The sequence below is a fragment of the Mastacembelus armatus genome, chromosome 7 (genome assembly GCF_900324485.2).
Source record: "Mastacembelus armatus chromosome 7, fMasArm1.2, whole genome shotgun sequence".
In the NCBI taxonomy this organism is placed as follows: Eukaryota; Metazoa; Chordata; class Actinopteri; order Synbranchiformes; family Mastacembelidae; genus Mastacembelus; species Mastacembelus armatus.
The window spans coordinates 18,752,231-18,774,990 of NC_046639.1; the positions used below are offsets into that span (position 1 = coordinate 18,752,231).

At 42.3% G+C, this 22,760-nt stretch overlaps 4 protein-coding genes across 7 annotated transcripts; 2 read left to right on the plus strand and 2 right to left on the minus strand.

Moving 5' to 3' along the window:
* The first annotated feature begins 1,612 nt into the window (after positions 1-1,612).
* On the plus strand, positions 1,613-6,644 carry LOC113145449 (rho-related GTP-binding protein RhoA-C). 2 transcript variants are annotated; one of them, XM_026332187.1, is made up of 5 exons: positions 1,613-1,674; positions 3,949-4,104; positions 5,417-5,537; positions 5,648-5,778; positions 6,275-6,644. In XM_026332187.1, exons 2-5 carry the CDS (start codon positions 3,949-3,951, stop codon positions 6,446-6,448), a joined length of 582 nt encoding a protein of 193 aa, XP_026187972.1. In that variant the 5' UTR covers positions 1,613-1,674; the 3' UTR covers positions 6,449-6,644. The 2 variants fall into 2 exon arrangements, with proteins under 2 accessions (XP_026187972.1, XP_026187973.1); XM_026332188.1 differs by having other exon boundaries at positions 1,639-1,695.
* Positions 6,645-7,771: 1,127 nt separating this feature from the next.
* Positions 7,772-11,150, minus strand: tpk2 (thiamin pyrophosphokinase 2). The gene is made up of 8 exons (XM_026332175.1): positions 10,964-11,150; positions 10,571-10,812; positions 10,026-10,089; positions 9,804-9,934; positions 9,604-9,722; positions 9,194-9,326; positions 8,982-9,078; positions 7,772-8,907 (listed from the first exon to the last, which is right to left on the minus strand). Exons 1-8 carry the CDS (start codon positions 11,031-11,033, stop codon positions 8,861-8,863), a joined length of 903 nt encoding a protein of 300 aa, XP_026187960.1. The 5' UTR covers positions 11,034-11,150; the 3' UTR covers positions 7,772-8,860.
* Positions 11,151-12,177: 1,027 nt separating this feature from the next.
* gmeb2 (glucocorticoid modulatory element binding protein 2) lies at positions 12,178-17,166 on the plus strand. Of its 2 annotated transcripts, XM_026332154.1 has the most exons (10): positions 12,178-12,482; positions 12,884-13,038; positions 13,134-13,213; positions 13,749-13,873; positions 13,993-14,096; positions 14,541-14,698; positions 15,072-15,137; positions 15,209-15,346; positions 15,644-15,766; positions 16,247-17,165. In XM_026332154.1, exons 2-10 carry the CDS (start codon positions 12,899-12,901, stop codon positions 16,864-16,866), a joined length of 1,554 nt encoding a protein of 517 aa, XP_026187939.1. In that variant the 5' UTR covers positions 12,178-12,482; positions 12,884-12,898; the 3' UTR covers positions 16,867-17,165. The 2 variants fall into 2 exon arrangements, with proteins under 2 accessions (XP_026187939.1, XP_026187940.1); XM_026332155.1 differs by lacking the exon at positions 13,134-13,213 and having other exon boundaries at positions 12,884-13,043; positions 16,247-17,166.
* Positions 17,167-18,534: 1,368 nt separating this feature from the next.
* Positions 18,535-20,421, minus strand: pdyn (prodynorphin). 2 transcript variants are annotated; one of them, XM_026332186.2, is made up of 3 exons: positions 20,126-20,421; positions 19,675-19,811; positions 18,535-19,197 (listed from the first exon to the last, which is right to left on the minus strand). In XM_026332186.2, exons 2-3 carry the CDS (start codon positions 19,795-19,797, stop codon positions 18,631-18,633), a joined length of 690 nt encoding a protein of 229 aa, XP_026187971.1. In that variant the 5' UTR covers positions 19,798-19,811; positions 20,126-20,421; the 3' UTR covers positions 18,535-18,630. The 2 variants fall into 2 exon arrangements, with proteins under 2 accessions (XP_026187971.1, XP_026187970.1); XM_026332185.2 differs by having other exon boundaries at positions 19,675-19,907.
* Between the last annotated feature and the right edge of the window lie 2,339 nt (positions 20,422-22,760).

The window sequence follows — 22,760 nt, forward strand, 5'->3', positions numbered from 1 at the left end:
AACACAATAGAAAATCTATTCGGCTGACATGGACTTCTGACTTTCAGAATAAAGGGACTTGGAGTTCTAAATAGTATAATATAAAAGTCAATGTGTTATTTACTACTAAGGAGGCACTGAAGACTACTAAAAAATGCATTAAAACTCTAAGATAGACAATCTGTAAATCTAAAGTTAGCCTGCTATTCTGGACTGATTGCTAATGCCCATGCTACATTATTTATATAGTCAAGTATGTATGCGTTTTGACAGAATTGCTGCATTTTAACAGAAAGAAAACCACATTTATAACAGCATTTAACATATGGTGGTTTTACTGTGTTTTGGACACCGATTCATGGCTTTACTGTGGAGAGCAGTTGTAAGTACATGGTGAAAAACAATAGTGAATAATATGGTGCAAGGAACATATAAGCTATGGACCAGTCTTTTGTTAGCTCATATCTGAGACTAAACCCTGTCTTCCCAGTAAAAAGTGCCCCAGAGCAGGTGTGTGCTACTCTTTAACAGATGTGGAGCAATTAACCAGATGTTACGTAAGAAAAAGTAACGTCTTGTTTCTCAACCATATAGTCTTTTGTCGTGCAAAAATGTAAAAGCTAACTGGCATCATTTAATAAAACACTGAGTCAGTTCATCTAGTAGTCTATGTTGACATGCTTCACACAACAGTCATATGATAAGATTCATCCTGAGGCCCTTGATTGTCTGTACACAATTTCATGGCAGTCTATCTGCTTCCAGTAGTTGTTAATTAAAATATTGCAATCTGGATCAAATTCTGAACTGTGCATGTGACAGAACAACTTGCTTTAGCCATGCTGTGGCTGAAACAGTGAGCTAAAAATCTCTTTTATTTACTGAGGGGAAGTAAATTGAGCAAATGGACTATAAGAAAGGGGAAGTCAAGTTACGCCTAAGTATCATGACATTTTTTTACCCTGCATTAAATCTCCCAGGCAGCTTTCTCCTAGGCCGTGCAGTCTTTGGTACATGCACCTAAACCATCTGTCAATTTAGAATACATATATCTGGTTGATAATTTTTGTTTTATTGAACTTGAAAATTGCAGCATTAATTAACAATTTGGTCATTTTTGGCCATGTTGAATGTCTTCAGCAAATGATAGCAAATTGGTTGGTTGTAATTGTAGAAAAAAAAAAACCTGAAAAGACACTTTAAGACACTGGAGATTAAGAGACACCAGTGATAAAAAAAAACATATTGTTAACATATTATTCACTCCTGCACATAATAAGTCATGATAAAGATTTCCCTGCATTATGGTAAAGAAAATATTCTGATACATTTACCATTAGTCAGGTCTAGTGTTTGTGAGTTGGTGGGATAAAAAGTAGCAGGGAATTCACCAGAGGTCACTACTAATAATTGACATTTCAGAAGATTGATATTGATCATTGCTATGTTAAATTCCAAACACCATGAAGAAATTAAATGATAGATGTAGGGTTTTGTAGCCTAACTGGAAGGCCTGCAAGTCTTAATATAGGGCAAAACAGTGTTTTTAAATACCCGTATCTTGATTGGTTAAGTTATCCTTCACTCAAAATTTCTCAGTATCTTATTGGCGAAAAGTAGTTGAATGGGTGGGCACAATCTTCGTGGCACTGCCGGGGGCGGGACTGTTAGTTCCGACAGGAAAACTAAAGAAAGGCGAGTATCTCCATTTAAGTGGTAAAATAATTTTTACGTGACTATAAAGAATCGGTCTTTGCTTAGTCATTTGGTCGTATGGCAGGATGTCTAATATGAACAAGCGAATGTTTGATTCCTCTAAATTCTATATATCCACCTATACGAGAAGGCAGCTGTCCTGAAAAACTAAGCAAAGTTAGCAAGCTAATAGTTAGCCTCCTTAGATAGAGCAGAATTTGCCGCTAGCTAGAAGTTAGCCAAGACTCCTCTGGTTCAGTTACAAACATAGGCCGAAAGCTGATATTCGTCAAAAATAAGGTAACGTGGTGATGGCTAGTTTTTTGTAAGGGGAGTCAGTCAACCAGAAGTGAAATTGGAAGGTAAAACAGCAGCCGTGTAGAGCAGAGGCAGTGAGGAAGTGAAGTTACAATGCAACGAAAACTTGGAGCAAAACACTCGATCCGCCCAGAAGCTTAACATGACATTATTAGAGTCACTGTTCCTGTAACCTGCGCAAAAACTGTTAGTGTTTAACTTTAACCTAGTTGATCCTCTAATGCCTTCATAAACACCTGGATACTTCATATGGTTACAGAAAGGCTTACTGTGATGTAACGTTAACTTATGAAATCTGTCAGTTTGGTTAATCAGAGTTTATGTAGGTGCAGGTTTGACCCTTCATTAAACTGTGAAATCTTTTAAATGTAATCTGAGATTATATTTACCGGGTCTGGTTTACAAGTGACGACACCAGTGACCTAATTTCTTTAGGCCATTTAATTGCTAGACCTTGTTGAAATCAGTGTTATCCGTATAAGTTATTTTCATGATGTCCACGTTTGTTTAGGTCATGTTTGTTAGTAATTATCATCTCATACTATTATTTGTTGCCAAATCCAAATATCTCTATACAAATCTATGAGTACATTCACCGCCTCCTTGCCGGAAGGAGTTTGTTGCTCTGTGTACAGCTTTAAAATGCTCAGCGCAAAGGATGGTAATCGATTCAAGTCAGGGTTATTGTGTGTTGTTCTTGTTGAGCTCCATGACACTTTACATTCAGTTGACACGAAGCAGTCACAGTGGCTGCCCTGGCCAAACCCAACACATTGGATCCCACTTCATCCAGGATGAAGAGTTTGAGTTGTATTTTGATTTCATCAGACTTTGGCAAAGTTTGATCTGCAGTTTTGTGAGTGACGGTTTACTTACTGGACACGTATGTAGGTGGTCAACCTCATGCAGTGTCCTTCACTCTGTCTGATCAGTCGCAGATACACCAGTTTTCACAGATAATCCTTGTGCCTAATTAAAAATACTTGCTGTCTGTTTTCTAGGTTGTGTAAATAGAGAATTATGCGTGGTGTCATTTTTGAGGGCGGCTGCCGCTCCTTCTGTTATTGGTGGTGTGGCTCTTCCTCTCCCTCCTAACCACTGCTTCGTGTCAACTTATATTCAATGACCTACTGATGCTCCTGTACCATTTTCATCTCTTCTCCTACTCAGTCCCTCACTATATGGAGCCATGCTGCATTAGATACATCCCAGTGAATACGTTATTGTGACTTGTGTAGCCTTGAGCTTATTTTTTCTGCCCCGTATTTTTAATGTAGCTAAATTAGTCAGTTTTTAATAGTTGTTAAGATAAAATATACTGTAGTTCAACCTAAATAAATGCAGTTTTAATTCATGTACATTTACATGTACGTGCTGAATAAATTACCTTTATGTAGAGAACAGGTAATTCCACGGTGTATCTTGTAAGTGCCACTACATACCATAAAATTACCACAACCACAGTTTTTAAATGTTTCCTCATTCTGTTAAAATCTTCTGATTGATAGATCAATAAATTCATGGATTCAGATCCTGTTTCATCATCTCTCTGGTCATTTTAGCAGAACGCTCACATCAGCAGAGTCCTGTCTGTAGTGTTAACCCTAGGCTGTTGTGGTCCGAATGCCCAATTAAACTGTGGACACCAACAGAATGCAGGGAAGTGCAGTACCTGGTCTGATAGGATGCAGCATCATTGCCAAAGAGCAGAGCTGGGATCTTGTAGTTTACCTGGAACTGTTTCTGAACTTTTGTAAAAAAATAAACTATGATTAATCATTGCTGCTGTACTTAGGATGTTAAGAGCTCATTTATTTCCAATAAGGAAATCGTTTCACGCTATATTCACACCTGTACTTCCTGTTGAGCTATTTCAGATTTCATGTGTCAAATGTTTTGTGCTTCTCATGACAAAATTGTTGCATTCAACTATCTTTACTGTGACCTGTCTTTTAGATGGCTGCAATCAGAAAGAAACTAGTGATAGTTGGTGATGGCGCCTGTGGAAAGACCTGTCTCCTCATAGTGTTCAGCAAGGATCAGTTCCCTGAGGTTTACGTGCCCACTGTGTTTGAAAACTACGTGGCAGATATTGAGGTGGATGGTAAACAGGTAAGCTGTTTTTTAAAATGACAAATGTCACATTGTGGAGAGTAAGGCTCTGAAAACTTAATTTTTGTTTCTAATTAAAGCTGAATATATTCACAGTTGAAATTTTCATTGTCATCAACTCTTGCCAACATTTTTTCATATGATACAAATTTTAAATTTGGGTGGGAAATATCTTTCCATACCCTAAGGATTACTCTGGCAGCTGTGATCACCCCTGCTTTTATCACCACAAAATCAGATTTTGATGCAATGGGCAAAACTGACTGATCTCCTAATAAACCTAACCTTGGTGACATAGATATTACCAAACTCACCATTTCCCTATACAATCTAAAACTTTTTCCCAAAAGGGCTAAATCTGCTTACATTTCCAAATATCATGTGTAAATGTTGCTGTGTCTGATTGACACCGGTTCTAAAGGTCTGAGTGTTCCCAGGAGCACAGTAGCCTCAGTCACTGAGACATGGAAGACGTCTGTATTTGCATAAATTACCTGGATAGTGGCAGTCAAGTACAGAACTCAACATTTAAACCCGATATTAAAGGAATTAATCTTTCATTTTGTTTTAAGAAAAATGTAAAACTGACAGTTTGTGGTTTCAGGGAGAGTTAATAGAACTCCTTCTTGTTGGACAGTAGTTCAGACATCTGTTGAACACATCTGTACACATCTGTGCAGTTTTTTTATGGTTGATTGACAGCCAGACACTGGCAAGATTTCAGGAAGTCACTGACCTCAGCTGTTGTTTGCCAGAATGTCCCCTCAAATGACAAGTGGTCAGTTTTACATTTCACTGTCGGAGTGATACTTGGTAGGTGTGTCTTTGGGCCGATCCAGGTGTCCAAGCTAAGCCAACGACACCCTGACACATGTGACACTGATATCCATCTGAAGATCTCACTCTTAGAGAATAAGTACATTTCCATTCTCATACGTCACTGTGTCATTTTAAAGGGATCAATGCAAATTATTATTTCTCCTCTGTCCTTGTGTAACTTTGCAGGTTCTTTGAATTTTAGACAATCTCAGTTTTCTTTTCTACAATTGTTCATTTCTAATCAGTTCCAAAAATGAATATCTTATGCAAAAAACCTCACAACAAACAGAAACTTATAAACAAATATCAGAGAGCTGTGCCTCTTAATGCAAATCGGGGGTTGTGACTTGCTCATTCTCAAAATGTCTCAGAAATGTAGTGACCTAAAGTTGAAACTATCTTTATAATCCAGAAACTGTACAGCCTCTTACTACATGCCTCTGATGTTTTATCTTGTTAGGCATTTTGATGTATGTATATCATCCCGTTACAGGTTGAGCTGGCTCTCTGGGACACAGCAGGTCAGGAGGACTATGACCGACTGAGGCCTCTGTCCTATCCAGACACAGATGTCATCCTCATGTGTTTCTCCATTGACAGCCCTGACAGTTTAGGTGAGGCTTCCTCTTTGTCCCTTGGTGCTTTTGACAGACACTCTGTTTACATCTGTTCCATGTTCATCATATTCATCATGTTCATCGTGTTGACCTTGTGCCTGATGCAGAGAATATTCCAGAGAAGTGGACTCCTGAGGTCAAGCACTTCTGCCCCAACGTGCCCATTATTCTCGTGGGAAACAAGAAAGACCTGAGAAACGATGAGCACACACGCCGAGAGTTGGCGAAGATGAAACAGGTCAGTGTGTACGGATCTCGTTCATCTGCCTGCAGAATATTTAATCAATGTACAAGCAAACATGTTACAAGTATAGAAGTCCCACAGTGCAATAGAGATGTTTGAGTAATCGATAGTCCAAATGTCAGTTTTCTTGAACACTGTGGGGGAAAAAATGAATATGCTCATTGGAGAGTTTTATGTAGCGGAGATGCAGAACTAATGCTTGTGCTTTTAATTCCATGGAGAACAGGCAGAAGATTAGAGCAGATTTCTGCGATTAAACAAACTGAAAGCATGGTGTTATTTTACTGAATGGCCAACGAGGTCGAGGGCTCATTAGATCTTTCCATGTTTAAAACAACAGTAAAAAATGACTGGATTTGTGGTGGTCATGGTGTCACAAATAATTGACTTAAATTGTTCAACCTCAAAAAATGATTAAAACGCCCATCCATGCACCGCAGTGAGCTCACATTGTTCCCTATGAGACGAGCTGATTTGATTTATCCAACAGGAACCAGTGAAATCGGACGAGGCGAGGGACATGGCGAACCGGATCAACGCCTTTGGCTACCTGGAGTGCTCGGCCAAGACGAAGGATGGTGTGAGGGAGGTGTTTGAGATGGCCACCAGGGCGGCGCTGCAGGCCAAGAAACGAGGCAAGAAGGGCGGCTGCCTTCTGCTATAAAGCATCAGGTCACACAGGATTGGGAGGGAAGGGGGAAACAAACTAGGCCAAGATAAACATCGCTCCTCTACGCCTGCTTTTTCACCCAGGGGGGCACAGCTGAATGCAGTGTTGTTATTGGGAAGAGGGAGAAAAGTCAAACCAGGCCAAAGGAAAAAAAAAAAAAAAAAGGGAGGTGAAACCTAATGGAAAAGGGAGGATAAACATTTAAGTCCAAGGTTATAGCTTTTAGCTTTGAAATAAACATACTGTAATGTTGTGTTTAGGCTTCATTAGACCTGAAATTAAGAACGCATGAAGAGATGGGGACATTTCACTCACAGTGTGGTAGGGTGGGTGGGTGTGTGTGCTGCCGGTGGGGTGTCTGTGAGTGCAGTGTGATAGTGTCTGCTGTCCCAAACTACAGCTGCAGAACGGATCAGGGGCGTTAGTGCACCCACACACGTACGCCTGCCTACATAACCGCCTAAAGACTTGGATTGGCTTGCAGTGTGACTGTGCTTTTCGGTTTTGCCCTGTCATTTTATAAATGTTTCCTTTATTTCCTGTAAAATCATTAGACCTAGCCAACTTTATGTGGACCTGCTTTCCTCTTGTATGAACCTGTAGTATTTGACACATTTAAAAAGCTAAAATTGTTTGCATTCGAGCAAAAAAAGCAAAACAAAACGTGACGGTAATGATTGTTTCATACGAGCGTCTTAATGGATGCAACACTTAAAATAACAAATTTGATTGAGCTGAACTCGGAAACTGTATGCGACTAGTGATGTGGACTGTCAGACACACTGTATAAAGGCTAAACAAAACTATTATCCTCCAGACAGTTAATTCTCAAATAGTAGTTACCTCAACTACGGAGAGGATAGAGCATGTAAAACAGGGTTGTGCGAGGGAGCTGGAACGATTAGTTGATTAATAATTTAGTCAAAGGAAAGAAAATTGATTGGCAATTATTTTGATAATCGTTTTGAAGATGTCACATTTGCTTCTGGGAAATTGTGTGGGTCTTTTTTTTTTACACTTTGTGGGCTATCAAGTTCATCAAGAAAAAAATCTGCTCAATAATGAAAAGAGGCTTCAGCTGTAGTCTGTGTTGTATTAAAGACAAGCTTTTATTTCTTTTCCCCATTTTATAATTAGATGTCATATTTTATTAAGCGTCTTGTGTTTTCATCAGTTGTTGATGGAAACTCACCACTTCCTCCATGTTTACGTGTTGGAGCGATAACTCACTGTAGTGTGTATTTCTGCAGTCACTCCTTTCAGTGACATTTGTTTTTCTTTGCCGTCTCATTACCATTGGGCTTTTAATTTGATATATTTACAGGAAGTGTTGGCTTTTCAGTAATGGTAATTCAACAGCAAATAAATATTATACTGAATTTTAACATGCAACATTATAGTTCATATAAGTCCACAGTTATTGGCTGTCTCCGTATCCTCTCCCATTATGAAACACCAGCTTTTATTTGGAAATTGTTGTCGTACCTGACTGCCAGGATGTTATTGGAAGTGCTTTGTTTCCACTCTGCCAGTTTACTCGTGACGTCTTCAGTTATCCTTTTTCCTGCTTCTGTCATATGTATGTTTAACTTTATGTGATATTCTACTGGCTTACATTGTATTATTTGCACACAATTTAAAACAGATGGTCAGTGTGGTATAAACACAAATATGTCAAATTATGAAATGCAAACTTCTAAAAGATTGGTGATTTGTAAGAGGGATATTCTTTTTATATAAATGTATCCTCACATTTCTCCAGCTGTCTTTTTTAATGTATTCTAAAGGAAATAAACTGTAACAGACAATGGCCATATGCTGTGTCGGTGCTCACGTGCTTTGTTTCCTAACAGCTGTAATTTTATTTACCATTCAGAGGTGGATCAGTCAGTATAGATTTGTGCTGTGAGGCCAAACTTCGTTCAAACTTACTGAACTTTCAAATTACAAATTCACCAAATTGAAACTGGGACTTCATTCAGCGATCCTGCTGTCATTGCTGTCTGCTGACCTACATTCAAATCACTGTGTAATTAGTACAAGGTAAACAGTTAGAAATGCACAGTGAACAGGTGTTTCTAAGTTAATTTTGATGATTAAGAGGTATTAAGATTTATAACACAGCAGCTCTATACTGCTGTGTTATAACAGAAACCTTGCTCCTGCAGCTGGACATTTTGAGGGCTGTGGTCTATGTTTGCACAATCACCCTCAAAGGTATTTTATGGATGAAGAAGTTGGGAACAGTTGATGCCAAAACAGATCCAACAAAGTCCTCAGGCCACCTCTCAGGATCAGTCGGTTCTTGTTGGGCGTTCAAAAGCAGATACACATAGACTCGAGCTGGCTTCTGCAGAGTGATTTTCTGGGATAAACGATGTACGGCGGCATGTGGACACTTTCACTCTATAACGTCTGGTGTAGTCCTGTCACGAAGTCCTGATAGTACGGCTCTGAAATGAAAAGCACACAATCAACAAGACAACCAAGGTTTTTTATTACTGAAGTTATGCAGATGGCTACACACCTGTGTCAGGCTCAATAAATGAGTGTCTAATGAGGAAGTCCAGGACCACCATGGCAGAGTTGGGTTTGAAGTCCTCAGTAGCCAGAAGTTCTTTCACCTGAAACCAGAACAAATCACATTTTTATATCTAAATATTACTACATTTAATGCTTCTCCTCAGATTTACTGTTCTTTCCCAGGAGAGCCCTTCAGAACAGGCCCGAAATACTGACCCTATCTATGGGCAGGAGGTAGAAATCTTGCACCTCTCCATCACCTATTCTGGGCTTGAAATCCAGAGGAAGTTCCAAATCAAAGACAAACTGACTCTCTGCATACACCCCCTCTTCATCCTCATATGTGTAGCTGGAAAATATATTCAAGTAGTTAGTTATGGAATCCAAGTCTTGATACTGAATGCTCCCCGTAGAACAGAACACCACTCACATTTGGTCTGCAGTGAGTACTAGTGCGCAGGACTGACTCTCAATGAACTACAGTGTGTGTGTTCATGCTGATGGAGGAACATGTCACCAGTGCAGCAGAGTGAACCTGGTGGGTTTTAAGAGTTTCTGGGTGGAGCTCTGAGGCACAGAGGAAGGAAATGTATAAGACATTTGCTAAATGAGTGAGTCAGGCTCACCTTACTGTGCTTACAGGATAAGCCTTTTCAGCAATGGCTGCTGGGATACACGCTTCTTCCTGACATTCTTTGACCAGTGTGTGTTTGATGCTATCGCCAGCAGCCAGACCACCTCCTGCCTGCAAAGATACAACAAGATTTAGTTGTTGAACTGCTAATGTCAGCATCTCCAGGTGGCGTTGTTTACATCTTGTACTCACCACATTGTCCAGCAGTCCGGGGTACGTCTGCTTAGTTGGGGAGCGTCGTGCCAGCCACATTCTCACCTCCCCACCGTCACTGACAGTGTAACCGTTGATGTGGACTCCATACCGCTTCACCCCAAACAGACCTGCAGTGGAGCATCACACTCAGCTCACACATCACAGATACTGAGAAGCCTTTAGAGGGAGGAGGGAGGGGGGGGGGGGGGGGAACCTTACTTGTAGCTGCTCTCTCCATCCACATCAGAGGGGCGTCAGAGAACCTGGGCATCACACTGTACTTCTGTAAGACACACATGCTTGAGATTTATCTGGTGCTGCTGAGAACATGTCATGTTAGGTCCAGTGTATGAGATGGAAAAACTCCCAGTGCAGAGCTGCTCATCAGTGATTGGTTAAAGTCAGACACCACAGCTGCTTCATTCATAAAACACAGGGGTCATTAGTAGGAAATCATAAAAACAGGACAACTAGTTTGTGTTTCCTCACATGTTAATGCTGAGTTTTGATTCTTCAAGGGTCTAACTTCCATGATCGACCTGGTTCTTCAGATCTGCTGCAAATAGAAACATGAAAGCACAAGAGGGACTTTACTTCCCAAAGGGTTCTTGAAAAAGGTTTTCCTCTGGTTCCAATGTACCAAGAAATGAAGGTGGAAATGCCTGTTTAGATCCCCTGGATGTGGAAACAAAACATTATTTTTCCTGGACTATATCAGGACTGTCTAGACCCAAACAGACCCGTCAAGAGCATGTGCGCCTCACCTCATCTCTCCATCCTTTCAGACAGGTGAAGGAGCCCTGCTGTCTGAGGGTCTGCAAGACAGCTTGCACGGCCTCGGACCTCGGACTATACGAGTTCAGGCTCGGACACAGGGACACTGTTCCACCGTGCGGCGGACCAAACACCTCTGGATACGATGTTAGCAGTGAAGCCACCGGGGGAGGAATCCAACCCACCTGAGCTCCGTCTATCTCAAACCTCAAGCAGGTAGCACGACACGACCCTGCGGGGAAACAGTGGTCGTTTTAACAACAGGCCTCCTGTATTGGCCCCAGCTGGGGCCCCTCACAGCGGTAACCATTAGTTTCTCTAAACTGTCTTTTAGAAAGACGGTTTCAACTATTCTTTGTCGGGGATTCGGAAAACTTGTCTACCTGGCAAATAAAAGTTATTCATTCGGCGGAGGAGGTGGAGTGTTCTCTCCGACCAGGCAGAGGCAGCCATCTGAAATTCAAGTATATCAACACACTGTTTGTTAAGCAGCTCTACCGAAAAACGTGTTGAATTTACGTTTGCACCAACTGAGCAACACGCTATCCTGCCACTCTACTGCGCATGTCCTCTTCCTTCTCTTTTTTTTTCTTCTTCTTCTTCTTCCTCTTCCTCTTCCTCTTCCTCCTCCTGCTCCTCTTCTTCTTCTTCTGCCTACTACTTCATCCTTGGACTTAGAACCAAATCTTTTACTTTTTCCTGCTCTACATTTATCTGATAACTTTAGTTCCTTTTCAGAATCAGATGAATCAAACAAAATACAGTCTAATCATCAAACTTTATTGATCCCTGGTGGGAAATGTCGAAACTACCCAGCAGTATGGAAAGTACTTCAAATTAGAAGTATATAAGGTAGTTAACATTAGCTCCACCTTTACCAGCTGCAACATTAAAGTGATGAACACAATAATGCATCAATAATTAGAATCCAATAATATGAGATACATTCATGTGGGATAATATTTAGAAAAAATAAAAAGATGTATTACCAGTAGAACATCTTTAAAGAGATGTTTGAGTTATTGAAAAATGAACATGACAATGACTATGGCATCATCTTGCAAAAGCTTATTTTTGATTAAAGATTTATAAGGTAATATACAAGTGTTGTTCAGTGTAAATATTTTTACAAAATATTTCCATTATGTAGTTAGTAAAGAAGCATTCACTCTGGTAAACTAGTTATTATTCTTGGATGAAGGAGAAAACATGTTTTCCATGTTTAAGAATACTGAAGGGGACAAGTTGTACATTACATTAGCATTAAAGGTGAAACTTCAGATGTAGCAGTGAAAATACTCTTGGGGGCTGAAAGTAACTTTTTAAATTACTGATCATGCTAATATAGATGTTTCTTAAAAACTTACTGTATAATAAAAAAATACAAAATTATGTGTATACAGTTCTCAGTTGACCCCCCAAAAAAACCTCAAGCACCCTAATTTTGAACTTTGATAGGAATAAACATTAAAGTTACAAATAGTTATGGATGTCGTTCACCCTGTGTATTCATCTAAATGCAGTGACTGTACCTTTCCTGCACTGGAGGGGGCGACATGTACCTTTAATGTTTGTTTACGATTCAGAAAAATAGACAGCGAAGAAGATGCTGCTGTTAGCGTAAAGTGCATCCTTGTAGTTAGCCCTGAGAGGATGAAATGAAATATATATCCACATGAGTCTTCAGGATATTATTTAAGAAAATAACAGAATAATGTGTTTGAAATATTAAAGAGACACCAGCCAGCTCAATGGGTTTATCAGCTGACCTCCCGCTTTAGTCAGTTTGGGTCCAAATTAAAGAAGCTAGCTTACGTGCCGTCGGGCCAAAACTCACATAATCTTCTCTTTTTACGACGAAACTAGTCTCGATAACAATTGCCGTGAAAATTACAAGTAAAGGTAAGATTCATTCAGTGTCTGAAATGCCTTATACCTACACAGTAGCTTTATCAAGTGCTTGTTTTGCCTTATCTAAATAAGAGGGCAGACCAGACTGCGTTCAGAATACTCACAGTTTTTACTGGCTCTTGATGTACAGCCAGAATATTTACAGCTACCACGATTTAACTTAGTTGCAAGCAGGGTCTACCCTCAAGCAGTCTTACGGACTACATGTATTTCATACAGAATAATAGTCTTAACCTTTTTGCCCGGTTATTGTCTGTGTTGACTGTGATCATTGATCGTTGCACTTGTGTCACTGTGTTTTGAATTGGCCTCTGATTTGACCGTGTTATCCAACACTATTTTCTTCTCTCCAATATTATTTCTGGTGTTTTCTCTCTGCTGTAATGCTGCAGCTCCGTCTGTCCTCCATGGCATCCTCAGAGGTCAGCATGCAGGAAATGGGTGAGGTTGTGATTGTCACCATTCCAGACAGTGTGGGTGAGGACCTCCCGTCTGTGGTGGAGCAGGATAAAGCAGTGCTGGTGACGGAGCTGACCCCTCAGCCAGGGTGGGGTAAAAAAACTACACAGCTACACAGCTTAGTGATCATTCCCAAAGACACGCTAAACACAAACCAATATGGTTTTTCATGTGGGTTTCCAGGGAGGATGTCCTCACAGTAGCACCAGTGGAAGCTGAGGCCAGCAGATCAGATTCACTTGCAAAAGAAGAGGCAGTCATTGGTAATCAGACCTGCAGGACTTTATTACAGTTTAAAACATGGCAGAGTTTTGTTTTGGTGAAATTACGATTTCCATGGTCAAGAATCAACTATTATGCTCAACTTTTTAGTGTCAATGTACTTAAAAAACTCTGATTAGCAGAATATTATACATAATCTCTACGTTGTGTTGAATTTATCATTTTAGAGTACAATAAAAATCAGCAAAAGGCAGCTGTGGACAAGGAGGCACATGTTGGTGGTTTGATCCCCAGCTCCTGCTGCCCTTGTACAGGGCACTGAACACCATAATTAACTCTGATAATGAGATACTTTGAATTGTCGCTTCTTGCCATCAGTGTCTTTGCGTGAAGCAAATTATATAGCACATTTGGATAAAAGTGCTATAAGACAGCCATTTACGATGGAACTGTGTGTTTCAGCCAGCTGAGTCCTTCCATTGTCTGACTCAATCACATACTAATCTTTATAATGTAAATAAATCTTCAGTTTGTGTGATGAGATGAAAGAAGGGACTCGATGGTCTGTGTCTGCAGTGAAGTTAACTGAGGAGGTGGATGTGGAGGCTGATATCTTTTACCCCATCACCTGTGGAGATGCCAAAGCCACACTGGTCTGGAAGAAGTTTGTCTGTCCTGGGATCAATGTGAAATGTGTCCAGGTGTGTACTGACATTTTGATAAAACACAGTCTGTGAAATCTCATTTCTGAGATCTGTTATTTTGATAAAGTTCAGGGTTCAGGTGGGTCATCAGGTGCTTTTCTTTCCTCTTTGTTCAGTTCAATGAGCAACTCATCAGCCCAAAGGAGTTTGTGTGTTTAGCAGGGAAATCCACTCTGAAGGACTGGAAGAGAGCCATCCGCCTCAATGGCACCATGCTCAGGTCTGGGCTGATAAAATACACTAAGTGGCAATTTTACTTGTCTTGATATTATTGGGTGCACCACTGTCCCCTTTCTATACACCAGTTATTCAATTAAAACCTGAGTTTATTTTACTCACGAGGGAAGCCAATCATGTTGGAGAAAATCAGGTTTAGCCCCTGTTTACTGGGGACTTTTGGATCATTCTTATTTGTCACTGTTATATGACAGAATCTAAGCTCCCTTTTCTCAAACCAAACTGCTAGTACCACCATACTTTAATTTCAGCAAAATTCAGGTCTTTTAATTGAAGGGTTCAAAGCAAAAAAAAATCAAAAAAAAAAGTGGCAGATGTGCAGTTGACAAATAGGCCTCAGGATGGTGCTGTTCTGTCAGATATGATGGTCGGTGAACAGTGTATCCTGATGTTATGGGTCAGCCTTTTATCCTGTTTCATTCCACAGAAAGATCATGGACTCAGGTGAACTGGACTTCTACCAGCATACAAAGGTCTGCTCCAACACCTGCCGCAGCACTAAGATAGACGTGGTGGGAACTAAAGTGTCTATCAGCAGTGACCACCCTGCTGACCTGGTTCCTGCTACCCCCTCATCAGCTGACTGTGAGTTCCTGGCTCCCTCTGATCTTGGTGCACAAAGAATCACTTTGCTGTGCTTCAGTTAGGATCGTACTGGTGTGTTTGCTGATTTGTGGGTGTAATACATAAACAGCTGCATCATTATATAGTTGTAATAAAAGCACAATGTTTGTAGCTGAGTTTGACCTGAGACCTGCGGCAACACAGGCTCTGTCCATTGTCAGATCAGGGGCTACCAAGGGAGAGTGATGAGGAAATAAAATGTTGTCAGGGTGGAAATGATGGCGAACCAACATCAAAGTCTATGTTGTAATTGGGGATAAGTACAGAAACATTTCAGATAAATTCTCACGTTGGTGTGACTCTGGTTTTAGTGAGCGCTGCTCCTGTTTTGTAGTGAATGGAGGAGCCTCGTTTCCTGAAGTGACAGAGGAAACGTCAGAGTGGGTCACAGCCATCGGAGGTAATCAGCCCCTGCACGCTATCACTGTCCTGTGGGGTCTTGTCCTCTTTCTGACACATCTGTCTGTTCAGAGGACTCTGTGACGTTCTGGCGTGCGGTGAAGGAGGCGGGCCTGCTGGAGGAGGTGGTGGAGGACTTTCAGACGGAGCTGCAGGAGGTGCTGAAGGGGCTGCAGGAGAGAGTGTGTCACCCACCACTGCAGGTCAAAGGTTAGAATCACACACACAGCTAGAGACTCATCAGGTACCATCGATAAAAACAATCTAACATCCAACTTTTTAGTTTTTTCACAGATTTCAGGCTGTTTCAAAAGCTCCTTTTAGAATAAACAAGAATTCAGCTCTTTTAACAGATTCTGTGTTTTATTCTATGACAAACAAAAATCTGCAGGTGACAGAAGAGCTTTGAATTCCAACAGTTCTCATTAAAATTATGAGGAACAGTACCTGCCCCCCCCCCCCCCCCCCCACTGTGTCACACTGACCGTGATGTGTTTGTTTTGTTAGACGCTGTTTTGCTCAACAATATCGTGCAGAACTTTGGGATGTTGGACCTGGTGAAGAAGGTTCTGGCGAGTCATAAGAGCCAGATGGATCGTTACCGAGAGCAGTACACTCGCAGCCTCGCCGGTCAGTTCAAGAATCCTCAGCAGAGCCTTCAAGGATCAGGCTGGTTATTTTCTTTACCAGTATTTCCACACACAGTGAAGCAACAATGAAATGAACTGTCTCTGCTCACAGTTAATGTCTGTCAGTCTGCACCAGAGCTCTGTCTGTTTAAAGTCGTCTAGCTCCTCGTGCTGCACACAGCTCTCTCTTGCATAGAGACCAATTTGCCCCCAGTGCTCCCAGTGTTCTGAACGATGACTGAGGTCTATGAAACAGATGAACAAGCTGATCCAAGCTGGAGACTGACAGACATTAACTGTGAAAATAGACAGTTCATTGTTGGTTTAGAGTCTGTGTGGGGAGTATCGAACATTCTGGAAATATAAAAAATGACTAGCCACTTCCTTTAAAATGGAGTTGTTGGTGGCCTTTCTGTGTGACAGGGTGAATATAAATGTTGGTGTGTGTTTGCACGTACTGATGATGCTGTGGGTTCTGCAGCTCTGGAGCAGCAGTGTGATGAGCACAGGAAGCGAGCCAAGGAGCTGAAGAGCAAATCCCAGCACCTCAACAATGTCCTGATGACCCTCACCCCGGTTCCCGCTCCCCCCGTGCCCAAGCGACCTCGGCTGACCCGTGCCGTCTCCGGCCCGGCCGCGGTGAGTGCCACCCCTGCACAGATCACTCTGCCTCTCAACCAGCTGACGAGCCTGCCGCTGAGCAAGGTACTGACGGTGGCAGGAACCCCTGGCAGCACCAACCTGAGTGGGTACACCCTCCTGGCCTCCTCTCTCTCAGGGTCCGAGCTGGCGGCCGATGCCTCTAACCTGACCGTGCTGTCCACGGTGGCAGGTCAGGAGGGCACGGCCAGTGCTGGCAGCTCCTCAGCCTCCACGGCTTTCGTTAAGCTCGGCTCTCAGTTCCAGCAGTTCCAGCTGGTGACGCTGCAGAGCCTGGCCACCGCTCAGAGCACGGCTATCCAGCAGCAGGCCGGCAGCATAAGTGTGCTAGACGCCATGGCAACCGCTCCAGACGAGTCTCAAGAGGAAGGCCTGGCTGATGGTGATGATGTGGAGCAGGTTAAAGAGCAGGACACAGAGCAGCCAGATGAGCAGCAGTGAGACAGAGAATAGCTGCTCTGCCCTCTTTCCCATTGTTTCCTGTGGCGGCCTGAGAGCGTGGCCAAGTTTGGCCCCGTAATGGGCCACTTCATGGACTCTGTATGTCTGCTAGTGGAACCTTCCCTGTAGATGTAAGATTTCCTATAACAGTCTCCCCTGGAGTCAGGATTGTGTATTTCAGTAGTGACTTCACTGTAAATATCAATTTATAGCTAAAATATTTGATACGGCTGTTTCTGTGGGTTTACTCTGTGTAGGCTGGCGAAAGGAGCGTTGTTCAGTTTGGTAATAAATGTTCCTTTTCTAAAAGCAATGTGCATTATGACACACGACTGATGTGTGCACAGGGATAAAACCAGTTGTTCGAAGGACAAAAAAAAAAGATTATAAGAATACATAGGAAAATCCTAACCGAGGTAAAACATTGAAAATTTACTAAAATATATAAAAGGATAATAAAGCGCCAGTGTTGTGCCAAATACATGCACTAATTAGCAGTGGTGGAAGAAGAACTTAGACCCAAGCAGATGTCCTAAGTCAGAATGAACATCATGTGGGGATCAACATTTTGTATGTAGAAAGTGAATTTCCACACAGTCGATTCATCTTTTTATTGAAGGGACCAAACAGGAGCAAAGCTGACACTTGTGCTCGTTTCCCACAAGAGGGCGCAAAAATATCACTTAGTCACTACTCAGGCTTCATCACTAGTTTCTCCTGCAGCTTCACACACTCCAGATTAATCACCATTTTTATTATTATTAATATTATTATTACTGATCTTCGGACTGAGAACTGGGAAATGAGGAATTTCCAAAACAATATTCGTTTAATGCAATATTTGGACTCACATTGGCTGTAGGAGGTGACATATAGTGAGTTCCGTTTAAAATCACACTTTAAGCTTCAGATATGATAAATATTTGTTGCGATTTGTAAAATTGGGATAAATTTAGTGGGGCAGCATGGTGGCTGAGTGGTTAGCACTGTTGCCTCACAGCAAGAAGGGCGTGGGTTCGCATCCCGGCCTTTCTGTGTGGAGTTTGCATGTTCTCCCTGTGCTTGCGTGGGTTTACTCCGGGTACTCCGGTTTCCTCCCACAGTCCAAAAAACATGCATGTTAGGTTGATTGGTGACTCTAAAATTGCCCGTAGGAGTGAGTGTGAGTGTGTGAGGTTGTCTGTCCTTGTGTGTCTATATGTGGCCCTGCGACAGACTGGTGACCTGTCCAGGGTGTACCCCTGCCTTCCACCCGAGAGAGAGCTGGGATAGGCTCCAGCAGATCCCCGTGACCCTGAACCAGGAAAAAGCGGGTATAGAAGATGGATGGATGGATGGATGGATAAATTTAGTAGGCCTACAAAAAGAATCCAAAATTTCCCGTTGCGCAGTCAAGCCCATATTTAACCTAAACTGAACCAAAGTTGAAATAATTCAAAGTGGCAATCGGTGTGTGCAGAATTGGTGGGTTAGTAAGAAAATGTCAAATTATCCTAATGGAGTTTGGTTAAAAAAATATATATATATATATTTTTTAAGTCAGTCAAAAATACCTTTTCTTTTTAACTTGTTGGACAAACGGGGACGCGGTTTTATTAAACAAGCTTCCTTTATTGACAGACGATGATTTCAATAACAGAGATGCGAATTGTTACACAGAAGGCAGCTGGGTAGGCAATAAACAGGATTAGGCAGGCATATGATATTGTGACATTTGGAGAGAACCTGCACGAGTTCTTGTGTTTCTCGGTCAGCAGGGTTCACCTATAGGCTCAAGTCATCGTAGGAGTAGTACGGCTCCGCCAACGAGCGCACAGAGATTTTGAAGTGGCGGCGCAGAAAGCCTCCGTACCGCTTGTCCCACTTCAGGTTGTTCAACTTTGGTCGGATCCTCCGCATGAAGCCTCCGTAGCGCTTCTGCAGCTCCTCGGCCGTCTGGCTCTCCTGCTCCGCGGAACTACTCCTCTTTGACTTGGGACCGAATTTGCGTAAAAAGCCGCCGTAACGTTTAACATAACTATGGAGCATTTGATCCTCCAGCGCATCGTCTGAGTCCTCCGGTGTGTCCACTTCTCTCTCCTCCAGTCTCTCCAACAAGTCCTCGTATTTCTTGGGCAGCACCGCGGCCTTCAGGATGTAATTGTCGCGCCACGGAGAGGTCGAGACTTTGTTCTTGTTCTTGTCGATCCTCTTGATGAAGCCGCCGTAGCGTTTGACCAGGTCTGCCTCCTGGCTCTCCTCCTCCTGCGCAGCCTCATCCTGGGTGAAGTCGGCCAGCCCCGGAGCCTGGACGCAGCCCTGCAGCTGCCCCTCACACTCCGCTATGCACGGCTGCAGGACAAAGACACACACACACACACACACACACACACAAGATCAGCTGAATCCTACAAGTGTATTTGTTGATTTCATTCCCAGTGCTGGCATCAGTTTGAGCCAATTCGAGCTTCTCACGTTTCCACTTTAAGCTTTAAACTGCTAACATGAGACATTTTGCTTGTCCATAATTTTACCTATGAGTGAAACATAAGATATAATGTTTTTACGCACCCGTCATCTGGAGTTTGTCTCGTTTAGGCAACACATTAACTCCATACTAAGCTTGGCATGATTGGTATCTTTCTTTGGTAGACAGGAAGGTATAATAATAATTATTAATAACTATAATAATAATAATAATATTATTATCATTATTATTATTATGAAAAGTTGGCTTCTACTGCCTGATTCTAACATTAAGACGCAGTGAAAGCCCAGCCCCGTTACGCAGCTCTCCATCTCTGTGTCCAGTCTTTAAGGTGGTCTTACCAGGCTGCTGAAGGCGGCGTCGGGGCTGAGGATTTGCTGTGCGCATTTCTGACACTGTGTAGAGCAGTCTGTGTGGATGGAGGACGGCAAGCTGAGCATCAGCACCAGGACATACCACTCCATTCTGCACCAGATCCCTGACGCACACAAACAAAAACAACACAGGCAGTGCCGCTGAGTCTGGATGAGACGGGTTCTCAGTCAGACCGGCTTGGTTTGAAGATTCCCAGACTCTAGAAATTAATGAAACAACTTCATCTGAACTGATGACAATAACTTCATACAATAAAAAAAAACAATTTATTCAGGTTTACTAACAACTCTTCAACACACCAGATTTACTGACTTGTGCATGATGGTGCGCTGGTGCCAAGTTATTGTTACTGTCTTTTAAACACAGACTCATGAAATGGGAAATGTGAAGGTGCAGTTTAAGGTGGAGAGTCGGTACCTCAATAGTTGGACAGATGTTTCCAGCCGCGTTAAGACTCGCAGAGGCGCATCTGTCATCAAGTTGAAACTCGCGTTCCTCCCTCCAACTCTTGTGTTTCTTCTGCGGCGCGCGTCGCTTTCTTTTTATCGCCGGAGACTCGAGTGTGTCACCGCAGCGCATCAGAGCCGCTTCTGTCCGCGGACCAATGGGAGGGAAATACACTGCGTAAATAATCCCACCGCCTCCCCGCCCACACAGAAAAGGTATAGGATGAGAGGCGCAGTTCATCCCACCCGCTCATCATCATCACCATCTTCATCTTCATCATCATCATCATCATCATCATCAGTGCATATCTGGGGGGCTTGGTTCAAACTAATCAAACTACACTGACATCAATGGACAAAGACATTATCTTAACAGAACATCTAAATATAAACATGGTGGTGATGAGTCATTTTAAATGGATAGCTCATGATATAATGACAAGGAGTGATCTGGACACTGCTCTGACTGACCAGCTGCAGCTTCATGCAGGTGATCTGAACTGTGCAAATCATGGCTGCATGGAGTGCTGAGAGCCGGACACCACAGACTGAAAAGTTTACGGCTGAAGTGTGCTAAAGAACAACATGACCCCCAACATCCCTCTCGTGGGAGAATGTTTTGCAGGTTGATGAAATGTGCAGCACCATGTATGGTTTGAAAGCAGGAACAGATCCCAGCTGCCATCGTCAGGAGAAAAAGAATTGCATAGTTTGACCAAGGAAGCTCCCAGGATAATGTCAGGGTATAGCACCACCAGCTGCAGGACAATAACCATAAATATTAAAGCAGAAACATACTGGAGAATAATTTCAGACAAAGTAAAGCCATATTTTCAGTCAGTCTGAGTCCAGATCTGAACAGAGATTTTATGGACTAAGCTCAGAGTATTCACACAGATGTCTGAGCTGAAGCAGCTTTGTGAGGAGAAACACTCCAAACTTCCAGCTGAACGATGTGGAGGTCTGATCCACACCTGAAGGAAGCGCTGACGGAGGTTTGACTAGTTAGTCACATCCTTTTTTCAACAGCAGCGTGAATGTCGTTCATGCCACTGTATTTGATTCTTGCAGTTGTATTGAAATTCTTGTACTTTAACATGAAGATTCATTAAAAAAGATTTATTGCTTCTGACAGACTGAATGTGTTCTGTCTTACATTTATCACAAATCATCTTTTTTTTAAAAATTATTCACCTCACCATGTCCCAGTGATCGTTAAGTTTTCACACATCACGTTATTCTGTTCTTAATGAGCCTCTGTCACTTTTCTCAGAGGTTCCTAAGCAACCTGGAGTGGATTTCTCTGTTTCCCTATTTCCTCTCGTTTATGTCTTGATCTGAAGCCCAGTGTCGTACTGGCTCAGACGCTGTGTGTGACAGTAGCTGCTGCATTGATTCACTGGCCCCTCCCAGCTTACACTGTGATAATTTACACACCACAATCTTTTATCCTCCATTGATCCAGTCAGTATCTATCACCTTTAACATGATGGATGAGACAGAGTAGAGGATGCTCTCATTATGATTCAGAGACGTGCAGAATGGGGCGGTGCATTGGTTAATCAAAGGGGTCGGGGGGGGCCCTCGGCCTGAGAACTGTGATAGGAAATGTTAACATTTCTCAAACGACTGCAAAAAGTCACAAAACAAGAAAGAATCAGTGCAATACAACATCCTGCAAACAGGGGCTGCAACGGAGCTACAGCTACACATCCAAAGTCCACCCGGGCTGTGGTGGCACAACAAATCAAACTAGAAAAACAAAGCAAAGTAGGTTTGGTTCAAATAATGGGAGAAAAAAGAGATAAAATGTTTTACAGTATTAAGGCTTTTGATTCAACACTAAAAAAACTTTATAAAATTAGTGTTTGGAAACACTCTTTCACTCATTCCCAGCTTGGTCTGCAGGATGGGCTGAGTGATTAAACCGGGGCGTTTACTGTCCTTCCCACATGGTGAGAGGAAGTGAGTTCTACAGGTGTATTTCATTGTGTTGTAACCCAGTATGAAATGTTTGGTTTTAGACTTCATGCACTGTCATGTCATCTTCACTGGTACCATTAGCAACACGCCCACACGAGTGCAGCCCCCAGAGCTTTTTTAAAGGCAATGCTAATTTTAGTCTCTACATGTCCTAAGAGACCAACCTTGATTCACAAGTGAAAAGGATTCAGAACAAATGCAAACCTTTGTTAACTCCAGTTCTTTGTCCTGCGTGCTATAAGCCGTCTGAACATTTTAAATGGGATTCCTTAACATGGGGTACACTAAACCTGACCTGCACGTCTGCAGACTCAGGTTGATCTAACACCAAAGACAATATCAGCTACACAAAGGTGCACAAAGTAAGACATGAAAGCAGCTGATGCAGCATAGAAAACAGCCTGGAGAATCATATCTCAGGTTTTACTGAGAGCAGGTAAAGTCAGTCTGTGCTCTGCCGTCCTGTGTGTATTTTGCAGTTGGTGACTGAAAACACAGGGAATATGCTCCAAACTGTTATTTTGACCTTCTCAGAGGGGCGTCACACCTTGCACACTAGACCTGTATGGTCGTTTAGGTTGAAACATTTACACAAACAAAACACAACATATAACATTCAGAAG

Excerpts from the sequence above, each read along its gene's own strand:
- gmeb2 (XM_026332154.1), top strand. The coding sequence starts at position 12,899 with ATGGCATCCTCAGAGGTCAGCATGCAGGAAATGGGTGAGGTTGTGATT. Across the intron at positions 15,347-15,643 it reads CCCACCACTGCAGGTCAAAG|ACGCTGTTTTGCTCAACAAT; the intron begins GTTAGAATCACA and ends TTGTTTTGTTAG. Across the intron at positions 15,767-16,246 it reads GTACACTCGCAGCCTCGCCG|CTCTGGAGCAGCAGTGTGAT; the intron begins GTCAGTTCAAGA and ends TGGGTTCTGCAG.
- pdyn (XM_026332186.2), bottom strand. The coding sequence starts at position 19,797 with ATGGAGTGGTATGTCCTGGTGCTGATGCTCAGCTTGCCGTCCTCCATC. Across the intron at positions 19,198-19,674 it reads ACGCCGCCTTCAGCAGCCTG|CCGTGCATAGCGGAGTGTGA; the intron begins GTAAGACCACCT and ends TTTGTCCTGCAG.
- LOC113145449 (XM_026332187.1), top strand. The coding sequence starts at position 3,949 with ATGGCTGCAATCAGAAAGAAACTAGTGATAGTTGGTGATGGCGCCTGT. Across the intron at positions 4,105-5,416 it reads TTGAGGTGGATGGTAAACAG|GTTGAGCTGGCTCTCTGGGA; the intron begins GTAAGCTGTTTT and ends ATCCCGTTACAG. Across the intron at positions 5,538-5,647 it reads TGACAGCCCTGACAGTTTAG|AGAATATTCCAGAGAAGTGG; the intron begins GTGAGGCTTCCT and ends TGCCTGATGCAG.
- tpk2 (XM_026332175.1), bottom strand. The coding sequence starts at position 11,033 with ATGGCTGCCTCTGCCTGGTCGGAGAGAACACTCCACCTCCTCCGCCGA. Across the intron at positions 10,813-10,963 it reads GAATAACTTTTATTTGCCAG|GGTCGTGTCGTGCTACCTGC; the intron begins GTAGACAAGTTT and ends GTTTCCCCGCAG. Across the intron at positions 9,079-9,193 it reads ACCTCCTGCCCATAGATAGG|GTGAAAGAACTTCTGGCTAC; the intron begins GTCAGTATTTCG and ends TTCTGGTTTCAG.